General features: G+C 44.6%; 1 protein-coding gene across 1 annotated transcript; it reads left to right on the forward strand.

Annotated features, from left to right (window-relative positions):
* Positions 1–1,778: 1,778 nt before the first annotated feature.
* On the forward strand, positions 1,779–19,004 carry WNT2 (Wnt family member 2). The gene is made up of 5 exons (XM_068189906.1): positions 1,779–2,502; positions 3,889–4,112; positions 7,052–7,329; positions 10,205–10,469; positions 17,780–19,004. The coding sequence occupies exons 1-5, from the start codon at positions 2,423–2,425 to the stop codon at positions 18,007–18,009; spliced, it is 1,077 nt and encodes a 358-aa protein (XP_068046007.1). The 5' UTR covers positions 1,779–2,422; the 3' UTR covers positions 18,010–19,004.
* The last annotated feature ends 1,238 nt before the right edge of the window (positions 19,005–20,242 follow it).

The raw sequence follows: 20,242 nt of genomic DNA on the forward strand, positions 1-20,242 counted from the left end.
ACAGGCCTAGGTGTCTCCACAGCTGTTCCTCTCACATTGTCCAACACACTCTTTGGCACAATTGCTGTTGCAGAGGGGTTTTTTTTGCATTATCATGTAGTGGTCCCATAGGTGCAACTACTATCACTAGTGGGCTTGACCTTAGCCAGTGGCAGGTTCATGTTGAGGCTGGCTGACATTGGCTCTGTCAGACATGTGGGAAGCTTCTGGCATCTTTGCACAGAAACCACCCCTATGGCCCCCTGCTACCTAAGCATGGCCATGCAAAACCGTGTGGTCCCCCAAGTTCCTTTCCAAACTTGCCTGTTTTGTCATTCTCTATAATGAGAATGTGGTTGTTAGTAGAAATAATGGATCCAAGGTGAACATCTGTAGGGCTGGCACAAAGTGGGGGGGGGGGGGGGGGTTTGGATAAAGAATCTGAATAGCAGTAAAGCTGGAATGCAGATGGGGTAAATGACTAATGGAGGGGAAAAGGATATCGTTGATAAGCCACTACTGCAGTAGCCAGAGGTAAAGGAGCTCCATTTAATACTGAAGGGTGTGAGAAATTCTAAGAAGTCAGCTTTTTACTGCAAGCCTGGGAAAGCTGGTAGCAGGGAAGATTGTAGCCTCTCTTTGTATGGTTCTAAAATACTGCTGGAATTTGCTGTCCTCATTGGTGTTTCTCTGTCCCGTAATTGATGCAAAGTGTATTGTAAATGTAAGAAATAAGTTAGCCAGAAGCTAAAAACTGGAGTGTTTTAACATTGATTACATTTTATCAAGTGGATGCTGAATGCTCATTTGTTGCTTTTCAGACCTGCTGGAGTTGGTAAGATGAGCTGTAGTTGCCTCCGGGTTAGTACCGTTATAGAAGTATTCATGTGTCCCAAGCTTCAAATATTCTTACTCGGAAGTCTTTGCAGTCAAAAGATCTTGACATTGCAGTTGTGGGTGGGTGTGTGGTGTTGATTTCTGATTGTTTGTGGTACTTCTTTCAAGGTAAGTTAGTAGTGGGTGAATGTTAGCACCTCAAAACTTCACCTAATTCTACCTTTTGCATTTTCTTTCTGAAATGGTGCCTACATCTAGTTCAGTGCCTGGAATATTAAGAAGTTGTACCGAGAAACACGAGAATGGCTGTAATATGCAGCCTGAAGAACAGCTCTTAAAGGGTGCTTCCTTGCTTGCTCTTCCAGGATTTTCACTTGGAGTTAACAACTGCAGGCTTCTTTTAGTAACAAGAGCTGTGTAGTCCCTAACTCACTTAGCAACCTTGGGCATTTGTCTTTTTTTCAGCCAACGAATGTTGTCTCGGAAGTGGGGCATCTCCAGTTTGATAATGAGGGTTCGCTGTTTAGAATATGTGTTACACTGTATTTGCTGTGCAGAGATGATACGAAGCGAAAAAGTTGCTAAATCCCTTATTCTTGACTTTGCTTTCGGCCCCGGCCGCATCGTCCCTCTCTCGGGCGGGGGCCGCCAGTCGCCTCTCGGGCCAGGGAGCGGTGCGGCGGCGGCGGATTCCCCCATCCCGGGATTCAAGCGCGATGGGGCGCGTGGCCCTTCCCGCTGTCGGAGCCCATGGGCCGGGGTCCCCGCGGTGCGGGGCTGCGCAGGGACGCCCGGGGCGGAGGCACCCCGGCGCCGGTGCCCGCGGAGAAGCTGGCCCGGCTTTGCGGGGCCCGTGGCGAGGGGAGGCGGCCGGGCGGTGTCCACCCCATACCGGGACTGCTCGGGCTCTCTGCTTCTCTGCTAGCACCGGATCTCGGTTCCGTTCCGTGCTGGGTGTTCGCGGGTGCGCGTACCCAGCCATGAATTGCCGTCGTGCCAAACCCTAGAGATGCCAAGTGCTGCCGGTTTGTAACAGCCTGCCGGGGCCGCCGCCGGCTCCGCAGCAGGTCGTGTAGCATCTGCTGGCGGGTCTGAACTCACTGTCTGCTTGTAGGGTTATTGGAAAGCAACTGGCTCCTCGGGATTCCTTGCCTAATCAGAGGTGTTACCTCCTCCTCTTCCCCCAGTGTCTCTTGACATCATTTCATCCATCAGAGTTTCAGAGGAAAAAAAAAAAAAACACCAACCAAAGCAGAACCCACCCAGTCTGAGAGCAGCCCACACCAGCCCCTCAGTTTTGCCGTGACTGCAGGGAAGAGCTGGATCGGGGCAAAGATGAAGGATGGGAGCGGGGCTGAACTCCACGACCTGAGGGATTTGGTGCAGGGCGAGCCGAGAGGAATCCAGAGCGATGCACCAGCCGGCATCCCCCGTATCCCTGCAGGGGATCAGTAAGCCCCGCGATCGCGCGTGGGGATGCGAAGGTGCTTGACCCACGGGAAAGAAGTAGCTCTCAAGCTGCGTTTGCCCCTGCTCGTCCTTGTTGCTCCATGGGATTTCTTCTGCCCCCCGCAACTGACCTGATGTGGACTGAAGCGTTTCTAACATGAACTTTCTCTCTGGGATCTGGTGGTCTCTTCCCTTGGTCTTGATCTGGGCGACCCCACCAGTCACCTCCTCATGGTGGTAAGCTGTGCAATTCCAGAATTTTTTATTTGCTCTTGGGGAAGGTGGGGTCGGATTAATTGTGATTTAGGGAAGGTGGGGGAAGCCTCTCCCTCTTAGTCTCGCAGAAGCGGAGCTCGCTGCTCCCAGCTGCTCCGGTCCGGAAAGTCCGGCCTTAAAGCGAGCGGATTTAGACGGTCCCGGCACCTCCTTCCACACCCCGTCCCCGCTCTCCGACCTCCTCCTCCTCCGCATAAGCATAGCGCAACTGCGGGGGCTACCCGGGGCTTTCGGCAGCGGTGCGGGGGGACCCGGCCCGGCGGGGGCAGCGGGCACCGCCCGGGGCCGCGGAGGGAGCGGGACGAGGGCAGGGAGGCGGGAGGGGAATACGCCCGAGGGGCGCGGGGTGCCGCCCGCCGCTGCTGGCAGCCGCCCCTCCGCGCCTTGGCGGCGCTGGGAATTGGCTACAGCGGCGCTACTTTTTTATTATTAATTTATTTTTTATTCCTTCCTCGCCCTCCCCCGCCCCTCCCTCCTTCACAGTCCTCGCTGAACTGCAAACTGCCAGAGCAGAGGGCTGAGAGCCCGGCGGGCAGCTCTGGGCCCGGCTTCGAGTGATAGTTGATGTCGGCGTGGGGCGTCTCAGGCAGCTCGCTGCAAAACGCGTTAGAATGGAAACATAAACCTGCCCCTCAAACTGGGGACCCCAACCAAGCCCAGGCTGGAAAGTCTTGCTGTAGGAGAGGAGTTAAACCCCTTCTTGTAATCCTGGGGAACACGTTTAACCTTGACCTTGGCTGACGCGCGATCAAAGCCCGATTTATCAGACTGGGCATGTTTCAATAAAATGACTATCTGTGTCCTTAGTCGTATAAACGTTATTTATTGTGATGGCTTTTTATCATGGTGTCTTCTAAATGCGACTTAACTATATATTTTTTGGAAGTTACGGCATTAACGATTTCATGATCGTATAAAATAATGAAAATTCAAGAAAAGGACCTTTTCTTCTGTTTGATCCCTTCAAAAGACACCTATAGAAGTTTGGATTTTATGAAAGGTACCTTTCGAAAAGTTTCAGGACTAATAGAGACCATCTGGATATAGATGATGTAATTTAATTTTTTCAAGGTTTTTTTTTTTTTTTTGGTTTTTTTTTTTTTTTTTTAAGTACTGCACGGAGCTGCAATAGCGGGGCTTGAGGTTCTCCTGAAAGCTTCACGTTATTAAAAAAACACAGGGTCGATGACTAATTGTAAAGGATTTCCACCAAAAAGGCACAGGTAGCTGCAGCTCGGGACCCGCCAGAGGAAGGCTCCGGGGCGCTGAGGACCCTGCTTCCCTCGCAGTCGGTGCACGGGGGTCGGCGCGGGCCCCCGGTGCTGCCCTGCCCCTTCCCTCCCGCAGGTACATGGGCGCCGTGGGCTCGTCGCGGGTGATGTGCGACAACGTGCCGGGCCTGGTGAGCCGGCAGCGGCAGCTGTGCCGGCGGCACCCCGAGGCGATGCTCTCCATCGGCCGCGGCGTGGCCGCCTGGACGGCCGAGTGCCAGCACCAGTTCCGCCGGCACCGCTGGGACTGCAACGCCCTGGAGCGGGGGCAGCGCCTGCTCGGCCGCGTTCTGCTGCGCAGTGAGTCCCGCGGGCCGCGCCGGCGTGAGGGAGGGGCTTCCCGCGGGCTTGGCTGGGGCGGGCAGCCCCCGCGCCCACGGCCCGAGGGGAAAAGGGGGGAGAGTCGGGGCGAGGGCAAAAGTGTTCCTCATAAGGGTAACAGGGGCTGGCACCCCCGGGCAGTGTGCGGGAAACTTGAGAAACTGTGGCCATCCTCCTGTGTCCTTCATCCTTAGCAAGGGTGAAGCTTGGGTTTACATTTCAGGAGGAAAGGAAGGAGGACATGCAAAGTTATTTTAGGGTCTCACGGATAGCAGAACAGCATAAATGATTACGTGAGGGTCTGTGTTGCTTAAAAACCTGTATCGGGAGACAATGTGGGGTTTTGGCATATTAGGGGCTGGCTCTGCAGCTCCTGACTTTTCTCTTTTTTTGGTATATAATGGATAGCAAACCCACATATTAAGGCCTACAGGGAAATTGAGGCATCAGAATGTGGCAGCAGGACAGTCGACTTTCCATCACAGCCCAGCCTCAGGATACCAGTACTTGTGATGAGGCCTGTCGAAAGGGGCAGCTCAAGTGCAAACAGGAGCCCAGTGCGTTGGGATGGCAGGAGCCAATCCCTCCTATCCCTCCTGCCGGCCGATTCCCGCTGGAGCATTTATCCGGGAAAGCGCAGCAGCAGGGTGCAGTGCCTCCAGGGCTGTGCTGTCTGCGGGGTGAGCCGTCTGCGCCCGTGCCGGGGCAGCACTGCCCTCCAGGCACCGCGGCATTTCAGGTCAGGCTCCGGGTGAGAGACAGGCAGGGACACCCATCTGATAGAGGTGAGCCAGGCTTGTGTGGACCCCAAGCAACTAAGGGAGCAACACTGTGCTTCCCGCCCTGAGAGAGGATGGTTAAACAGGGTGGTATTGTCATCTAAAGGTCGGAGGAAGGCATCTAGTGCATCTTCAAATCTCAAATGTGGCCCTTTTGACTCAAAGAAATGGCTGGGATTTTTTACTATGTCAGAGTGTCCTTCCCCAAGGGATAAATCTGCTGAGATTCTTCGTAACTGCAGCTCTTTTCACCAAGTGCCACACCCTGTGCACATGGCCTTCCTTGGTGCACAGCCCGTGCGGCTGACCCTGCCCTGGCACTTGTGTCCCTGGAATGTCCCCAGTATCATTCTACGCTGTGAGCAGCATGGCACCTGCAAGGAGGGGAGTAGGAAAGTACTCTGGGTAGGAAAGTACCATTGCGCCACTGGTGAGGACAGAGAGGAGGACGGCAGACACTGGGCATGCTGACCCGAGCACGGGGATTTTCATTCTGTGCTAGGTTCTGCTGCTGGTAACCAGCTTCATGTTCCCTTAGCAATTATTTGTGAGTAACCAGTAACGTCACCCATAGGCTGAAGTTTTCAATGAGGTTTGTCTGATGTTCAGGAAAACATGTCTGGCAGAACATAGCCTAATAATGATGAGGCCATTTAATAAAAAAAGTAAAAATGCAGTTTTTCCAAAAGTGAAATTTTCACTGTTGGCTCATGTGAGAGAATGACAGCATCAGGCTTCTGAGCTCTGCCTTGAGCCTGATCAGGCTGTGATTGCCTTGGAAATGTAGCTTGATAGTGCTCTAATAAAATTGATTAGTTCAGAAACTCAAATAAACATTTTTTTCTTCCAACAATATCAAGTGTTTATTTTTAATTAACACTTAGCAAATTTTTGATATTTCTGAGTAAGTTTTCTCAGAAATAAGTCTTAAAAGGAGCGTGATTTCTAACAAGCCATGGTATCCTCTGCCTGTTTTTGAAGACAGCGTAGGGAAGGCATGGTTTACCCAGTTTCCATTTGCAGAAGACTTGCACAGAATGTGGAAGTTCAGGGCCCATTCATAAGATAAACATTTTGGTGCTACTGCAATTGAAATACTAAATATTAAGTTCTATGGTGTAATTCTGCCTCTACAAAAAAATCACTGTTAACATTTGTCTTTGGGGTCCTCTATTACTGTGCTAACATTACTTAAGTCTTACAAGCCCTGCAAAGAGGTCTCTCTCACTACAAGTCTTAGATATTGCAAAAAAAATCTACTTGTTGTTCTTCTTATGCTAAAAGCTTTAAAAGTAGGAAAATATTCCATTACCATAAATAGATTTATGTCAGTGTAATGTAGCTCTGTATGGTAAACTACTGCATCTTAAAATAAAAGCAATTATTACAATGAAATATATACCTAATTGCCTATGAGTAGGCATAGTCTAGAAATTCAGATAATCTTTGGTATAATAAAGTATCTTGGTTAGGAGATGGGAAAGCTGCCAGAGCAGCTGGCATGAAGAAGTCACAGCTGCCAGACCAAATCCTGCCTCAAGCATGACACAAGTGGTGCCATTGATTTAATGGAACTTATTTGTGTGAATTATGGTTACAGGCTGAAAACCTAATATTAACTTATTTTTCAGAAAATAACACCCAAGTTTTCTCCCTAGCATGTTTTAAGCAGGAAAGTCTATTCCAAGAGCTTCAGGAGAGGAAAATCTAGTTTCAAGAGTTACTTGCACTATTTTGCAATGTATGTGTTGTTTTAGTGTCCCTATTTAATAATTTCTTAAACTTATCTCTCACATAGCACTTCATATATTCTTCTAAATTCGTGAAACGTGATAGGAATACCAGCTGTCCTATTCACATATCTGTACAAAACAACTGATCCATGAAAGTATATGAATCAATATCAGAAGCAAATGTTTAATGTTTTCCAACTCTAACACTGTATTGATGAGCTTTTACCAGGGAGGGGTCCAAGTTTAAGCCATGACTAATTCTGGCTCCAGGGAATGTGTATTTATACGATTTCAGCCTAGTTTATCTTTTGGTCTGCAAAAAAGTCTAGCCTAACTGTCTTGGATATAGGACAGCCACTGAAAGTAGCCACCCCAATGATATTTAAAGAGACCTTTTTTGTTTCAGGTAGTCGAGAATCTGCTTTTGTACACGCCATCTCCTCTGCTGGAGTTGTTTTTGCCATCACCAGGGCATGTAGCCAAGGGGAGCTGAAATCCTGCTCCTGTGATCCCATGAAGAAAGGCCCTGCCAAGGACAGCAAGGGCCATTTTGACTGGGGTGGCTGCAGTGATAACATTGACTATGGCATTAAATTTGCCAGAGCCTTTGTGGATGCCAAAGAACGGAAAGGAAAAGATGCCAGGGCACTGATGAACCTTCACAACAACAGAGCTGGAAGGAAGGTGGGTGTCCATCCAATAGATGCCTAGAGATGTTCTTGGACAACTCTGTTGTGTCTGGGGCAGTTAATGCTTGGCCCTTGCTGTCTGGTCTCAGCAATTATGAAGAAATACGGGAAGAGCAGGAGCCTGAGGTGCTGTTTCTATCAGTGTGACAGAGATCTACAAAGAGACTAAATTCAACTGCCTAACAGTATTCCTGTTGGAGTCACTTCAGTCACTCCTTGTGTGGGAAGTTAAGCAGGAGTCTAAGCTGCAGGATCAGTTTGGATGGAGATTTTGTTTTGAGCCAAATTCTTATATAAGCAGGAGTTTTATTTTTGGTTAATACAGAATGCAGATTCCTAAGAGAGGCTAAAGATCACACTGAAGAACAGGCTTGACAAAGAACAAATCCAAAATAACTCTCGAGAAAAAAAACCCCATTCTGTCAATTTCTGTACGTATATGGTAAACTTAATCACAAAGTGAGCAGAGATAAAAGGTAACTACTTCACTTTTTAAATATACTTCACTTTTTAAAATATATATCCCTCCAAAAGGCAATGGCCTTGGAGCATGACCTGCAACCCCTTTCCTAAACATTTTAAGAAAATACCATTCCTGAATTTCAGCTAAAAAAGTCTTTACCTTCACATCGTAGGTGAGTAGGAGTAGTTGCCAGGTGTATTGCCCACCTCTGGTGCAAGGGCTGGGGAATATCTGCACTAACATTTTGTAGTGGTAGCTTTGAAAGTAAGAATGGTGCATGAAACTGGAATATGCTGTTTCATTTTTTAGAACATGTTAAGACTTTGCTGCTTCCATGACATCTGAAATACAGAAAAAAACATTTTATTGTATTAGACCAAGCACTTCTGGAATTATTTGTAGAGACTTTTTGTGTCTTATCTTTGGTTTTCCTGAATGTATATTCAGTAGGAATTAAGTTGTTTGTATTCTGATCTTTTTTTGTACTGCAAGTAGATGATTTTCCTGAAATTTTTTTTGTTCTTCAGCATCTTTCCTCCACTTGCTTATTGCCAGCACGTGTAATTAATATGTAATGTAGGCAGATGAGGCTTTTTAGATCAGCGATAGGCACAATGCAGTACTGTAGTCATGTTACTGTTACTGTCTAAAAGAGGCTGAAGTCTACAACAAAAAGAATTTTTGAGGGGCGAGTAAGTTCCATGATTGCAAGTACTTTCTGTAGTATTTGAGTATCTTATTATTTTTAAGTTTTAAAAAATGCCTCTGCCAAATATTAAGGTAGTACTGGTAAAGTAGATTTTTAGAAAAAGATAAAGAAATTTTAATAAATATATTAAATTTAAAATAATTATTATGTTTATAATAATAATAAATTATAAAAATAATTATTATGTTATCATACTCTCTAGGACCTGCTTTATGGATAGAGACACTGTTTTGTATTGTGCAGTAGTGTAGATTTAACTTTGCAGGGATCTCACCACCTCAGCTGCTCACAAGCCTGGCATTTTGACCTGAGTAAGACCATCTGTGGCCTTGTTTTATTCTTGCCCCCAAAAGGGGTGTTGATATATCTCTTTTAAAACTAGACTATTCCAACTGTGCTAATTAAAAAATAAATGAAACAAATATTTTTCATATTCCCATATGAATCATAGAACATAATGTGCTGTATATCAGTATAGGAACATTACTGGCAAAAAAAGAGGCCATATTCCTATGTGCTTCTTCCACTATTCCAGCAAGTTGTTTTAAACATACAAGTAGTTAAATTGATTTCTGCTCAGATAATTAAAACCAAACATCTGCTTAAATCCCAGATTTGTGATATGGCAATGAAATGGGGCTGTGGGAATGCCAGTGACTTATTTGAAGTAGTCATATCATTTACAAGTTGGAAAGAAAATTGAAAGTCCTTTGGTTTTGTAATACATTCTCACTTTATTACTAAGTGCTTGACTGAAAAAGGCTGCCCCGCTGTGCATCAATCTCACTTGTAATCATGGAGCTTTCCTCTCTCTTACCTTCCTCCCATGATGACATTCCTCTTGTACAAACTCTAAAAAGTTTATATTTCATGAACTCTTAAGGCATAATATTTATAGATCAAATATCCATATCTACATAATTAGGAATGAATTATTTACTGTCTATGAACCCATCTGTTGTTCTCCAACATCATACAGATAGCTTAAATGTCTGAGATGAAGCTGAAATGGCTTTAATACTATCCAGATGTTAAATTAATGATAAGGGTGATCTCTCCAATGCAAACTAATGAAGGTCTTATTCTAAAATGTTTGTTAAAATCTGCATCTGTTTGTTAAAGTAAGTATTTTAGCTATACTGTATTTTAAAATTCTGCATAGATCTGATGCCTAGCACAGGTACAATGCTTTACACAGCCTTTTCAAAATAATTTGAATATGAAATGCCTATGAATTTCTGGGCAATATTTGAAACGCTGTTCAGGGTAAAGGGCAACTTCATGAAGATGAGCTGGAGCAGCTCAGAGGGTCAGCACAGCCATCCTGCAGCTGGAACAATGGGGAGAGAGGCCACCTTCTCCTCCCAAGGGACCGAATGATTCTGGCCATTTCTGATCGTTTCCTCCTGTCCAGTCTGTGTCCTAGCACTGTAGACAACATGGATCCTTGGGATGACTGGCAGGAGCTGGAAGGTAAGTCCACCAGCCAGAGGATTGTGTGTACGGTGAGTCAAGCATCCAGAGCAGAGCAACCACATGGGGATGACTTGATGCTACCAGTGGGTGTCACTACAGACCGTAATTTGGAGACCCATCACAGGCCTGGCATTACAGGATGGATGGAAAGGGGCTGAGAAGCAATTAATTGCACTTTGTTTTACCTGCGTATATTTATATTTACTGTGCATTTCTAAACAGGCCGTGAAGCGGTTTTTGAAACAGGAGTGCAAATGTCACGGTGTGAGTGGATCCTGCACTTTAAGGACCTGCTGGCTGGCCATGGCAGACTTTAGGAAAACAGGAGATTATCTGTGGAAGAAATACAATGGAGCAATTCAGGTGGTCATGAATCAAGATGGCACAGGTTTCACTGTGGCTAATAAGAAATTTAAGAAGCCAACTAAGAATGACCTGGTATACTTTGAGAGCTCTCCAGACTACTGTATCAGGGACAGGGACGTAGGTAAGCCTCTATGTGAATGCTTTTATTTAAGACATTTGTACTTCAAAGGTCAAAAATTATAATTTTATTTAGAGAGTGTGTGTATATATATATATTTATACATATATATATATATATATTATATAAATCCATGCATGTAACCAGCAGGAAACAGGAAAGAAGATGTTTTGGAAGAACTCAGTACAAGAACAATAGTTCCTTGAGGTCTCTGGGTGTACAACAGCCAATTGTTCTAATATAATTCAGTGGTTTCTGCCTGATGCTATGGAGCCCTGGAGATGCTGCAAGGCAAAGCTGCTTTCAGCACAAGTTTGAGTTGTGCTCTGGAGTCAGGTCCATACTGGGCACAGCCACACACTGACTCTTGTGCCATGCAGCTCACTCCAGAGCTGCCCTAAGTCCTGTTGATGCCACCTCCTGTTGCGTTTCTTCCTTTCCAGGTTGTTATGCTACCACTGTGGTGCCCTCCTTTATCTGCACATTCCCACAGCTCACTGTGACTGTAGACCCCAGATGCAGACATGCCTGTCCCCATCTAATGTGGAAGGTACAGCCTGTGACAATCCAGCCCTGCTTGCACCAGTCAAGGCAGCTGTAACGGGGGGTGAGGCAGCAACTAGAGGACGTGGAGGACATGCAGGTGGTTGAAGGAGTAGAGGTGGGTGGGACACAGCACACTTGGCTGAGTGACACAGCTGTTTATTCCTCTTTATGAGGCAGTGTTGGCTCTGTCCATGACAACCATCACATTTTCTGAAGAGTTGTGCCAGCCCCCGTGGGAAGAGATAAAGTATTGGTGCTGCTGTTCACACTGGATTTTCTTGCTTCAGAGATTCGATAGGGACACACTTAGCAGTGTTACAGAATTCAAGTCACTGCCAAGCACCAGGAAGCCTGCTAACAGCTCTTGACTCATGTATGGTATTTCCTGATGTAGCAATTAAAAACTAGCAACTAGAAAACCAGAAATTTGAAAAAGAGAGGCAGACTGAGTAGTGTATTAGTTGTGGAACTAATTAATAGGTTGTATAATGGACCAGATTGCACCCCATATGACAAATCCTTAAGTATCTGGATAGCAATGCAGCTCAAGGCTTTTGGGCACTGCTGCATGTTTACAATCCAAGTTTGCTTGGAATAAACATTGCAAAACAGCTGTACTTAAATAAGAACAATATGTGAATTCCTGGTCATGTACTATTGACTTCAGTGAATGCAGAATTTCATCCAGTACAGTTACATTGTACAGTGTTTCTGGTTAGTTGAGTCGTCAACGTAATTTTACATGTTATTTATTATTTTGGCAGGTGATGTTTATTACCTGCACAAGCACATACAATTCCTTGAATAGTGGCTGACACTGTAAAGTCTAATCCAAGTGAATAAATGGACATATTATGGCATCATGCAGAGATTAACTTTGCAGACTAGGATTTTTTCTAAACATTTATCTCTTGATGTTGCCTCATTCATTGTAAAAAACATGATTTCTTTTCCACTGGAAGAAGAACTTGTACACTACCCATTTCTATGTCAAAAAGCCATTTAATAATCTCTTTGTACTAAACCTAATTTCATCTGTCAGCCTTGTTATTTTGGAGGAGAGTGGGCATGTTTTTCACCACAGTGTATTAATTGCATTTGCCAAACACTGACGAGCCTGCCCAGAGATGGCAAAGTCTGATATGATTTTTTGGCTCAGCTCAATATAACACTGCAGATGAGGTGGTGTTTCTTTGCTGCTTAGAATTCAGAGAATGTGGCTGTTTAGAAGAGCATATTTTTAGAAAACTGCAGTAAACCTTTGTTGGGATGTGGGATGCCCTGCTGTTTGCATGGAGCAAGGAAAGAACCATAGAAACAAAACCTGATCTGACTTTCAGAGAGATGATTTTGGCTGCTGCACCACATTTTTTTCATTTTTTGATTTGCCCTGTTGAGCATTGCAGAGTGCCATCCCTGTCAAATGGCTGCAAATGGAATGAGATTATGGAAGTCAGAGTTTGGAAGTAGGTGGGGAGCATCTCAGTGTGGTATTAGATTCAGTGTCAGCTAAATCTAATACCACAATGTTTTAGTATGTCATTGAATACAGTTCTGCCTTTCATTCTCCAGGGAATTCAAGCAATTTGGTGCTTCAGGGAAAGAAAATTATCTGAGAGCTTGGTTAGTGCTGGAGCTGAATGAAGGATTCACAGAGAAAACCTTATGAAGTATCATGACTTGACCAGGAGACAACTTCACAAACTAAAATGTCCAAGCCAGTGTGCTTTGTGGCTTGATTGTGCTAACACATAGGAACCAGTGAGTTGAAAGTGCTCAGGGATTCTGCCATTAGCAGCCTACCCAGGAAAATAGCAGATACCTTCTCTTCCCCCACTGGAGCTTCCAGCCTGGGTCTGTATGGGAAATCACTAATAGTAACTCAATAGCAAGATAATGTAATAACCTGACCACCTCTTTCCTTGTCTTAAGAGCTCACAAAGGACCAAATGAAGTTTTTTCAAAACTGTTCAGAATTCATTTAACCCTGCACATATAACTCTGCTGAAATAATTTTTGCTCACAATTTCATACTCAAAATTTGATAGAAACAGAGATAGAACATCCCAGAGAGCTTTTAAAAGTCATCCCAGGAAAACTGTTGTTTTTATCAACATACAGCCATCTCTTCAGTGCTGGACTGGGAAATCGCAGCCCCTCCAGACAAATCTACCTCCAGTGTGTACTGCCTGTTCTCTCCAGCCTTTCTGTACTATGTGTTGTCTGTAAGATCCAGTAGCTCCGGAGCTACTTTTCTGTGAACATTTCCTTCAATTGTTTTTTCCCCAAGAACACTTGTGAGGAAACTATCATTGGGGATTTAACTGGTTTTGCACTTTTCTTTTTGCTTTTGTTTCAGTGTGTGTGTAAGTCTAATAATGGATGGTATTGCTTGACACCAGATTTTAATCAATAGAAGTAGAAGGAAAAAGCCCTCATTATATACTAATAAATACACTTTAGGGCTTTAAGAATGGAAAGAAAATATTTTTCAACATAACACATGTTGATTTTTCAAAAATAACTGTGCAAACTGAGAAGAAAGGACTTGATATACACGCTGTGAAGTTGGCAGTATGAAAAAAGCTGTTGATGTTTTGGCAGGTAAAATGTGTGTAGGCATGGCAATTCCAACATCTGAAATGAAAACAAAGAGGTTGAACAAAAATTTTTTACAAGTTAGAACCTACTCCTGCCTTGTAAGTGATGAGGAGGTGCATTGCAGGTAGCAGGCAGAAAACTCTGCCTTATTTTGTGCAGTGTTTTCTGCTGCCTTCATCACTTGGGCCTGCCAAGGAGCGCAGTAACTTGTCTGGCTCCTCACTGCTGGTTATTGTTCATTTTCCTTCTCACTAGAGAAGCTGCAGAGATTCTGAAGATGCTGTTTGAACTTTAAAAAAGGTTGGTTTTGCTCAAAAACTAAGCCTTTATAGGAGCTTGTTTTCACTTTTGTCACAATCTGTGGATAATTAAGTCCCCTGTTGTAGTTGTGTAGTAAATGTTGATGTTTTGTGGTTAGCATCAGATGATACCAGTTTCTGACTGTCTGTTAGTGGCTGAAATAATTTTGGTTTTGAAGCTGGTGGCAAAACTCCTGTTGAAAGCTGTGGGTGCATCCTGCTTAGGTTGTCCTTTAGTGTTGTGTGATTTCCCCTTACATCTGGAAATAAGAACATCAGACTTGGAAACTAACTTGGGCCTCAGCTCATGAATGTGGTCAAACCTTTCTGTGCAGCTCCTGATGTATGTGGGGGAACATGGGGTCTTCCTTCACCCCCAGCAGCCAAATGACCTGGCCCCACTCTGCTCCTGTTTGGGAATTGTGCTGAGGTGGAGGGCAACTTTGCTTTTCCTCCACTGGTGTGAAATCCTGATATAAAATGTTAATCACGTGGGTCACAAGATTGGCCTTTGTAATGTTTTTTTGGTCTGAACAGAGAGAGCAGGACAAGTGCCTTTGAAAGTCCTTCACAGAATCAGTTAGGTTGGAAAAGACCTCTGAGATCACCAAATCCAACCTTTGAGCAAACACCACCATGTCAACTAGATCGTGCACTAAGTGCCACACCAAATCTTTCCTTAAACATCTTCAGGGCCAGTGATTCCACCCCCATCCCTGGGAGATTCATTCCAATGTCTAATAACCCTTTCTGTGAATTTGGTTGTATTTTGCACAGTCTGGGATGTGATGGATATTGCTGGATATATATGATGCTGTGGGCTGACAGAAACAGCAGAACTTACATTCAGGTATCCCAGCTGTTTGTTCAGCATCATGGATGGAGGAGAGTATGATGGCTGGGAAGCAGGATCTGGCTTTTTTTTCTACCACAGGCTTCCTGTGGGACCACAGGTGCATCATGTCGTTCTGACTCCTCAGCCCCTGACTCCTCAGCCTTGCCTAGACTGGGGGGCACTGGGGGCCACTGGAAGTCTCTCTTCCCCCATCAAGGAGTAATTCCTGAAAAAAAGATCTGAGAAAGGCCTCTTGGCATCACTGCTGTGCCTGTTATGCCAGTTGCCCTGGTGCAGCTGGCTCTGCAGGGAGAACTGCATGGCTGAGGGCTTGCTGGGAGTAGTGTGTGCTCCTGTGGGTCACTGCTTGGGACACCTCTCCTCCCTCCCTGCAGGGGATCCAGGTGCTGGCACTGGTTATAGGGACAGTAGGCCAGGAGCAGGAGTTACTGCTGGTTTCCTGGTGCAGGCTGTGCCTGATGCACCACATCGCCGGTTGTTACAGCTAACTGAGATGCTCCCCCAGATATCAGAGGTTTGCTATAAAGAGCTGTTCAGCCATCTCCCCAAGGATGTTATGCCGAGCATTGGTCCATAGGCAGCAGCATGAACATGCTCAGACCCCAAGGAGATTTGGGATTTATCAGGCTGCAGGTGCAGGAGCCTGTTTCTGGCTCCATTCAGTGTGTTTTCTCTTCGCTCTGCCAGTTCCCTCTGGGGTGGCTCAGCACATGTCTGCTGGCTGGTGCAGCAGCACCTTTGCAGCTCAGGAGCCCTGAGGCAGGGCCAGGGCTCTGGGATGGGTGGCCGTGGGTGTAGCAAGCACATTTCTCTCTCTCTCAGGATTTTTATAAAGGTGCACAGAGAGAAGTGAAAGAGAAAACAATTTCTATTTCTGCTCCTTGTTTTTCTCTTGTGGAATGTGTTTGGAGAATTGTTTACCTAGAGCGAATGCCTGGTTGGATCACGGTGGATTGTTTGGGCCTGATGGCCAGTTGGATCCACCTGTGTCTGGACTCTGGAGAACAGGGTCACGAGTTGTGAGTGAGTTAGATATGGTAGTTAGAGAAAGTAGCATGTAGTTTTTAGTATCCTCTTTTATATAGTATATTAATGTATCATAGCATAATTATAATAAAGAAATCGTTCAGCCTTCTGAAATAAGTCAGACATCATCATTCTTCCCATTGGGTTTGCCGACATCTACAACACGTGGGCCCTGTGCTGAGCCAGGGGGCTGGCAGCCATGAACACCCTTCTGGCTCTGCCTGCAGCAGACATGAACCAGCTGCTTGATAGTGAAACTCTCCAGGTGTATACCTCTACCCAATGAATATTTAAATGTTTAAATAAGTACAGGAATCTAGGCCATGGGAGGGAAGCTGTCTTCTAGGGGCTGAAGCACTTCTCCAGGACAATAGTTGAAGACTGTCCTAAGTTTGATACAAAAAGAGGAAAATTTGCACCCCCATGGCTGAGAGGCAGGATCATGTGTTGGTCCCATGAAAAAACACAGTTTGACAAGATGACTTTGGTCTAGTTCCTGAGACCCCTCATTACATTAGTGGTTCGGGGTCAGCCCCCATATAATATGAAGTCTTCCTGATGCTGGGGGGGCAGCAAGGAATGGAGAGACAGTGAAGACTTGTATGTTATAAACTGCTTTGAGACAGCAGCATCAGTGCATACAACCATAAATTCACAGGAAAAAAAAAAGAAAATTGGAATTTATTCAACCTAAATTATTAATAATTACAATTTAACTGCAGTTTACATTTTATTAATTAAGATTGGTTTGCTATCCTAGCTTATGCAAATTTTAATTAATGTTTGCATATATTAGTTTTCCTTAAGAAGGTAAATTGTTCATGTTTGGTGTGCACCTGTAAATACGCTTTGTAAAATAATTCCAGTTAATTTACTGACCACAGCCATTACCTAGGGAATATCACCTTTCCCAAGAAGAGAATGGAGTTGTAATCAGGTCTATGGAAAATATCAGAAGAATGTTAATTTTTGGATATATCTGCATTTGATTCATAATAGCAATACATAGGAAATTAGGTAAGGCAATTAATTTTTATGAAGTTTTTGGTTTGGTGGTAATAACCTGTCAGCATCTGTGGTATTGATCCTAAAATGTACCCTAAAATCAGTTTGTGTTAGATGAACGGTGGCTCCTGTGTGGTACAGTCACTGTTCAGACTAAGACATGCCAGAGCCATTTTGTGCCATGTGGATATAGGCACAGGCATTTCAGCCACTCCTTCTGAGTGTTTGAAGAATATGATAAGGTGTGGTATGGTTCCTCTCCCTCTTTCTGTCCACAGCAGGCTATAATTTAGTTTCTTCTAATCTTATCATGAAAGGGGAGAAGAACCCTTCGTGTTACCCTACAGAGATGGGAGCCACACAGAGCAGCAACTCTTCAGCTGCCACCATGGGGCCTGTGGGTGGACACAGCAGTGATGCCAAATGCCCGGGGTGCTTCTGCACTCACTTCTGCAAGGCTTTAATTATTGCCAATACAGTTACTTTACCCATTGAGTCCCTGGCAGCCACTAGATTCTGTGGTCTTCTCTTTCCTAGCCCTCTCCTGCACACCCAGAGCTCCTCAGCAAAGCCCATGAGATCCCAAGCACCGTGAAGATGGACACCCCACCCAGGCATCCCATTTCAGACAGTCCTGGGGGACTGGGTGCAGGACTGCCTTGGAAAGGGTGTCTGCTCCCTGGAGGGGAAGAAAGTGCCAAGGAAAGACAAAGCAAAATGTGATGATATTAAGAGAATCAGACAGACCCTTAAAGTATTTAATCCATTTTCTTCCTCCTCATCTCCAGGCCTGATTCCTAGGGGAAATATGGGAGCAATTTTACCTTTATAGGCATTTTTCTGCCTTGATATTGAATCCTGGGTGATGTGATGTTAAAGGATCAAATACATCACAAATTATGTCTCCCATACCTATTTTCATATGCTTGTTGTCTTTCCTTAAAATCTGCCTCCTGACTTTTGGTGCATTCCCTTTGCAGGGTCCCTTGGGACAGCTGGTCGGGTGTGCAACCAAACATCCCGTGGCATGGACAGCTGTGAAGTGATGTGCTGCGGGAGAGGCTACGACACCTCCCGCGTCAGCAGGATGACAAAATGCGAGTGCAAATTCCACTGGTGCTGTGCTGTGCGCTGCCAGGACTGCCTGGAAGTGGTGGACATTCACACCTGCAAGGCGCCAAAGAGCGCTGGCTGGATTTCCCGGACGTGACGCACAGGCTACTGATGCTGAGGACCACAGCCTTTGCCCTTCCTGGTCCACGCAGGGAATGCATCAGAGATCTTTTTCACTTCAATGCCTGTTTTTCCTTTGTTGTTCACTGCAGAGATGCTGCTGAAAAATTGATATAAACCCTTCAGTATTTACTTTGCATTTCTGCATGACAGTGTTGCTGCAGAGTTGTCTCTGCATAAATTGGTGCAACTCTGGAAGGATGTACTTATGACAAGACTCTTCCAAACCACCATGTAACTCTCCCCCAGAACCCTTGTGGCAATTCATTCCTACCATCAGGAACACAAAAAGATACAAAATATGGCACTTTTACAAGATCACCACCACCAACCTCATGGGCTGAGCTTGCTCAAGCATCTTCTGAAGGATCTTGGGCAGGTCACAGTTGAGCCCTGGATACTGAATGGCTCAGGAGTTTGAGCACTGGTTGGTGATTTCCCCATGAAAGAAAATTTGCGGCCAGATTGGTGAAAAACTTTACTGGAAGGGTGTTTGTTCATCCCTGGTGGACTGGAGTTTCCAGTAAGATGGTCACCTGAGGCTACCCTTGCCACCATTAGCACACTGTGGCTTGCTGTGGGGCAGGAATTAGCCCGTGGCCTAAAACAAAGGAAATTGCAGGAGATATGTTCAGCCACAACACTTTGATGAACTATTAGATTCAAAGCAAATATCTTAGTTATATGTTTGTGAAAAGTTGCCTTAAAAGCTTTTAAAAAATAATTAACTGCTGAGGATTTTTTTTTCTGACCTGAAGGATTGAAGAGAATGGTTTTTCACCCTAGTGAAAGCTGGGTACAGGACACTCAACTACCTAAGGATAAGGTTTCCTCTTTTTCACATTTACAATAGTGGAAACATGTTTGTGAACAGTGATGGAGAAGGAAATGCCTTGCCTCAGTAATGACTTGGATTCTAAAGAAATTATCAGCTTCTATGTTCTTTTAAAGTTAGTAAATCTATTAAATATGCTCAAAATGATACTTTCCACTCAGATGGGGACATCCAAATTAGATTTTTTTCTGCATATTTTCTGCAAAACCGCATTCCTATGATATGGAGTGTATCAGCTTGTAATGGAGGCAGTTACAGGTTGTGCGACATCCATATCCTGGACATATCCATATCCTAGGACTGGGATCAGCACAAAACAACAAGTTGCTGTAAAAATGTGCAGGCATCTGAGGACCAGAAATTGCAGCCTTGGTGGAGAGGAACTGGGTCAGAGAGGGACCCGCTGCTCTCCTCAGGGCAGAGATCAGCAACATGAACCAATAGAAAAATGGGTTCTGTGCCAATAAGTATAATAAGGCTCTGAAAAAGCACCCATGCAGAGTAGAGACAGGCAAGGTAATGAAAAAATTACATAGGAAAAGGAGGTTGGATGAGTGATAGAACACATTGTAGATGAAGGTACAATTTCCATATGAAAATGAAATAGACTGAAGAACCCTAGCAGGTACAAACAATGCAAGAAAAAGTAATATCCAAGTAGCTAACCAAGGCAATAAAGTGAATACTCTGGGTATGTTTTGTTTTTGGAACTTTCTTGAAAGACTATTTAAAAAGAAGGGGGTTTGGCATTAAGTGGTCTTGAGGGAGCAGTCATTTACATCTGCAAGGCTTTCAAAAAAGTTTCTATCATTAAAATGGGTAATTCATCTCCAGAAGGCACAGCTGGTGTTAAAATATGAAGAAGCTCCAGAAAGTTCTTTATTTGGACAATAAGATAATGTTTCAGTTACTGTATATGGAAATGATCATGGCTAGAAGTAACAATAATCACACTTCTGTCTATAAATCAACTGCTGGTGGGAACAGCCCTGCCCATGTGTCTGTGCACGTGCAGTGGATGTATAATATGTATATATGTACCCATGGGCAGCTCAGGGGTTATACTGCTGGCCTCTTCATTGCTGCCAATTCTGGCTCTGGGCTGGATAAGGAAAATTTCATACCTAATTGTATTTAAAGGTGAGCTCCAAGGAGAATTTTTATTGGGATTTTACTGTGAAATTAAACCCACATGTAGTTCATAGTCTCAGCAATATTATACTTTAAGCCTTAAAGAATTTAAAAGCAGTATGATAATTTTTAACCTTTTAGCGCAGGGTTTTTTTTTTTTTAAGATTTAAGGAGCGTGAGTAGTCTAGAAGATTACCTATTTAATAAAACTGAAAATACTTCAATGTTCTGGAAAAAAGAAAAA

This window comes from Anomalospiza imberbis, chromosome 5 (assembly GCF_031753505.1).
Source record: "Anomalospiza imberbis isolate Cuckoo-Finch-1a 21T00152 chromosome 5, ASM3175350v1, whole genome shotgun sequence".
NCBI lineage: Eukaryota > Metazoa > Chordata > Aves > Passeriformes > Viduidae > Anomalospiza > Anomalospiza imberbis.

Excerpts from the sequence above, each read along its gene's own strand:
- WNT2 (XM_068189906.1), top strand. The coding sequence starts at position 2,423 with ATGAACTTTCTCTCTGGGATCTGGTGGTCTCTTCCCTTGGTCTTGATC. Across the intron at positions 4,113-7,051 it reads CGGCCGCGTTCTGCTGCGCA|GTAGTCGAGAATCTGCTTTT; the intron begins GTGAGTCCCGCG and ends TTTTTGTTTCAG. Across the intron at positions 10,470-17,779 it reads TATCAGGGACAGGGACGTAG|GGTCCCTTGGGACAGCTGGT; the intron begins GTAAGCCTCTAT and ends TTCCCTTTGCAG.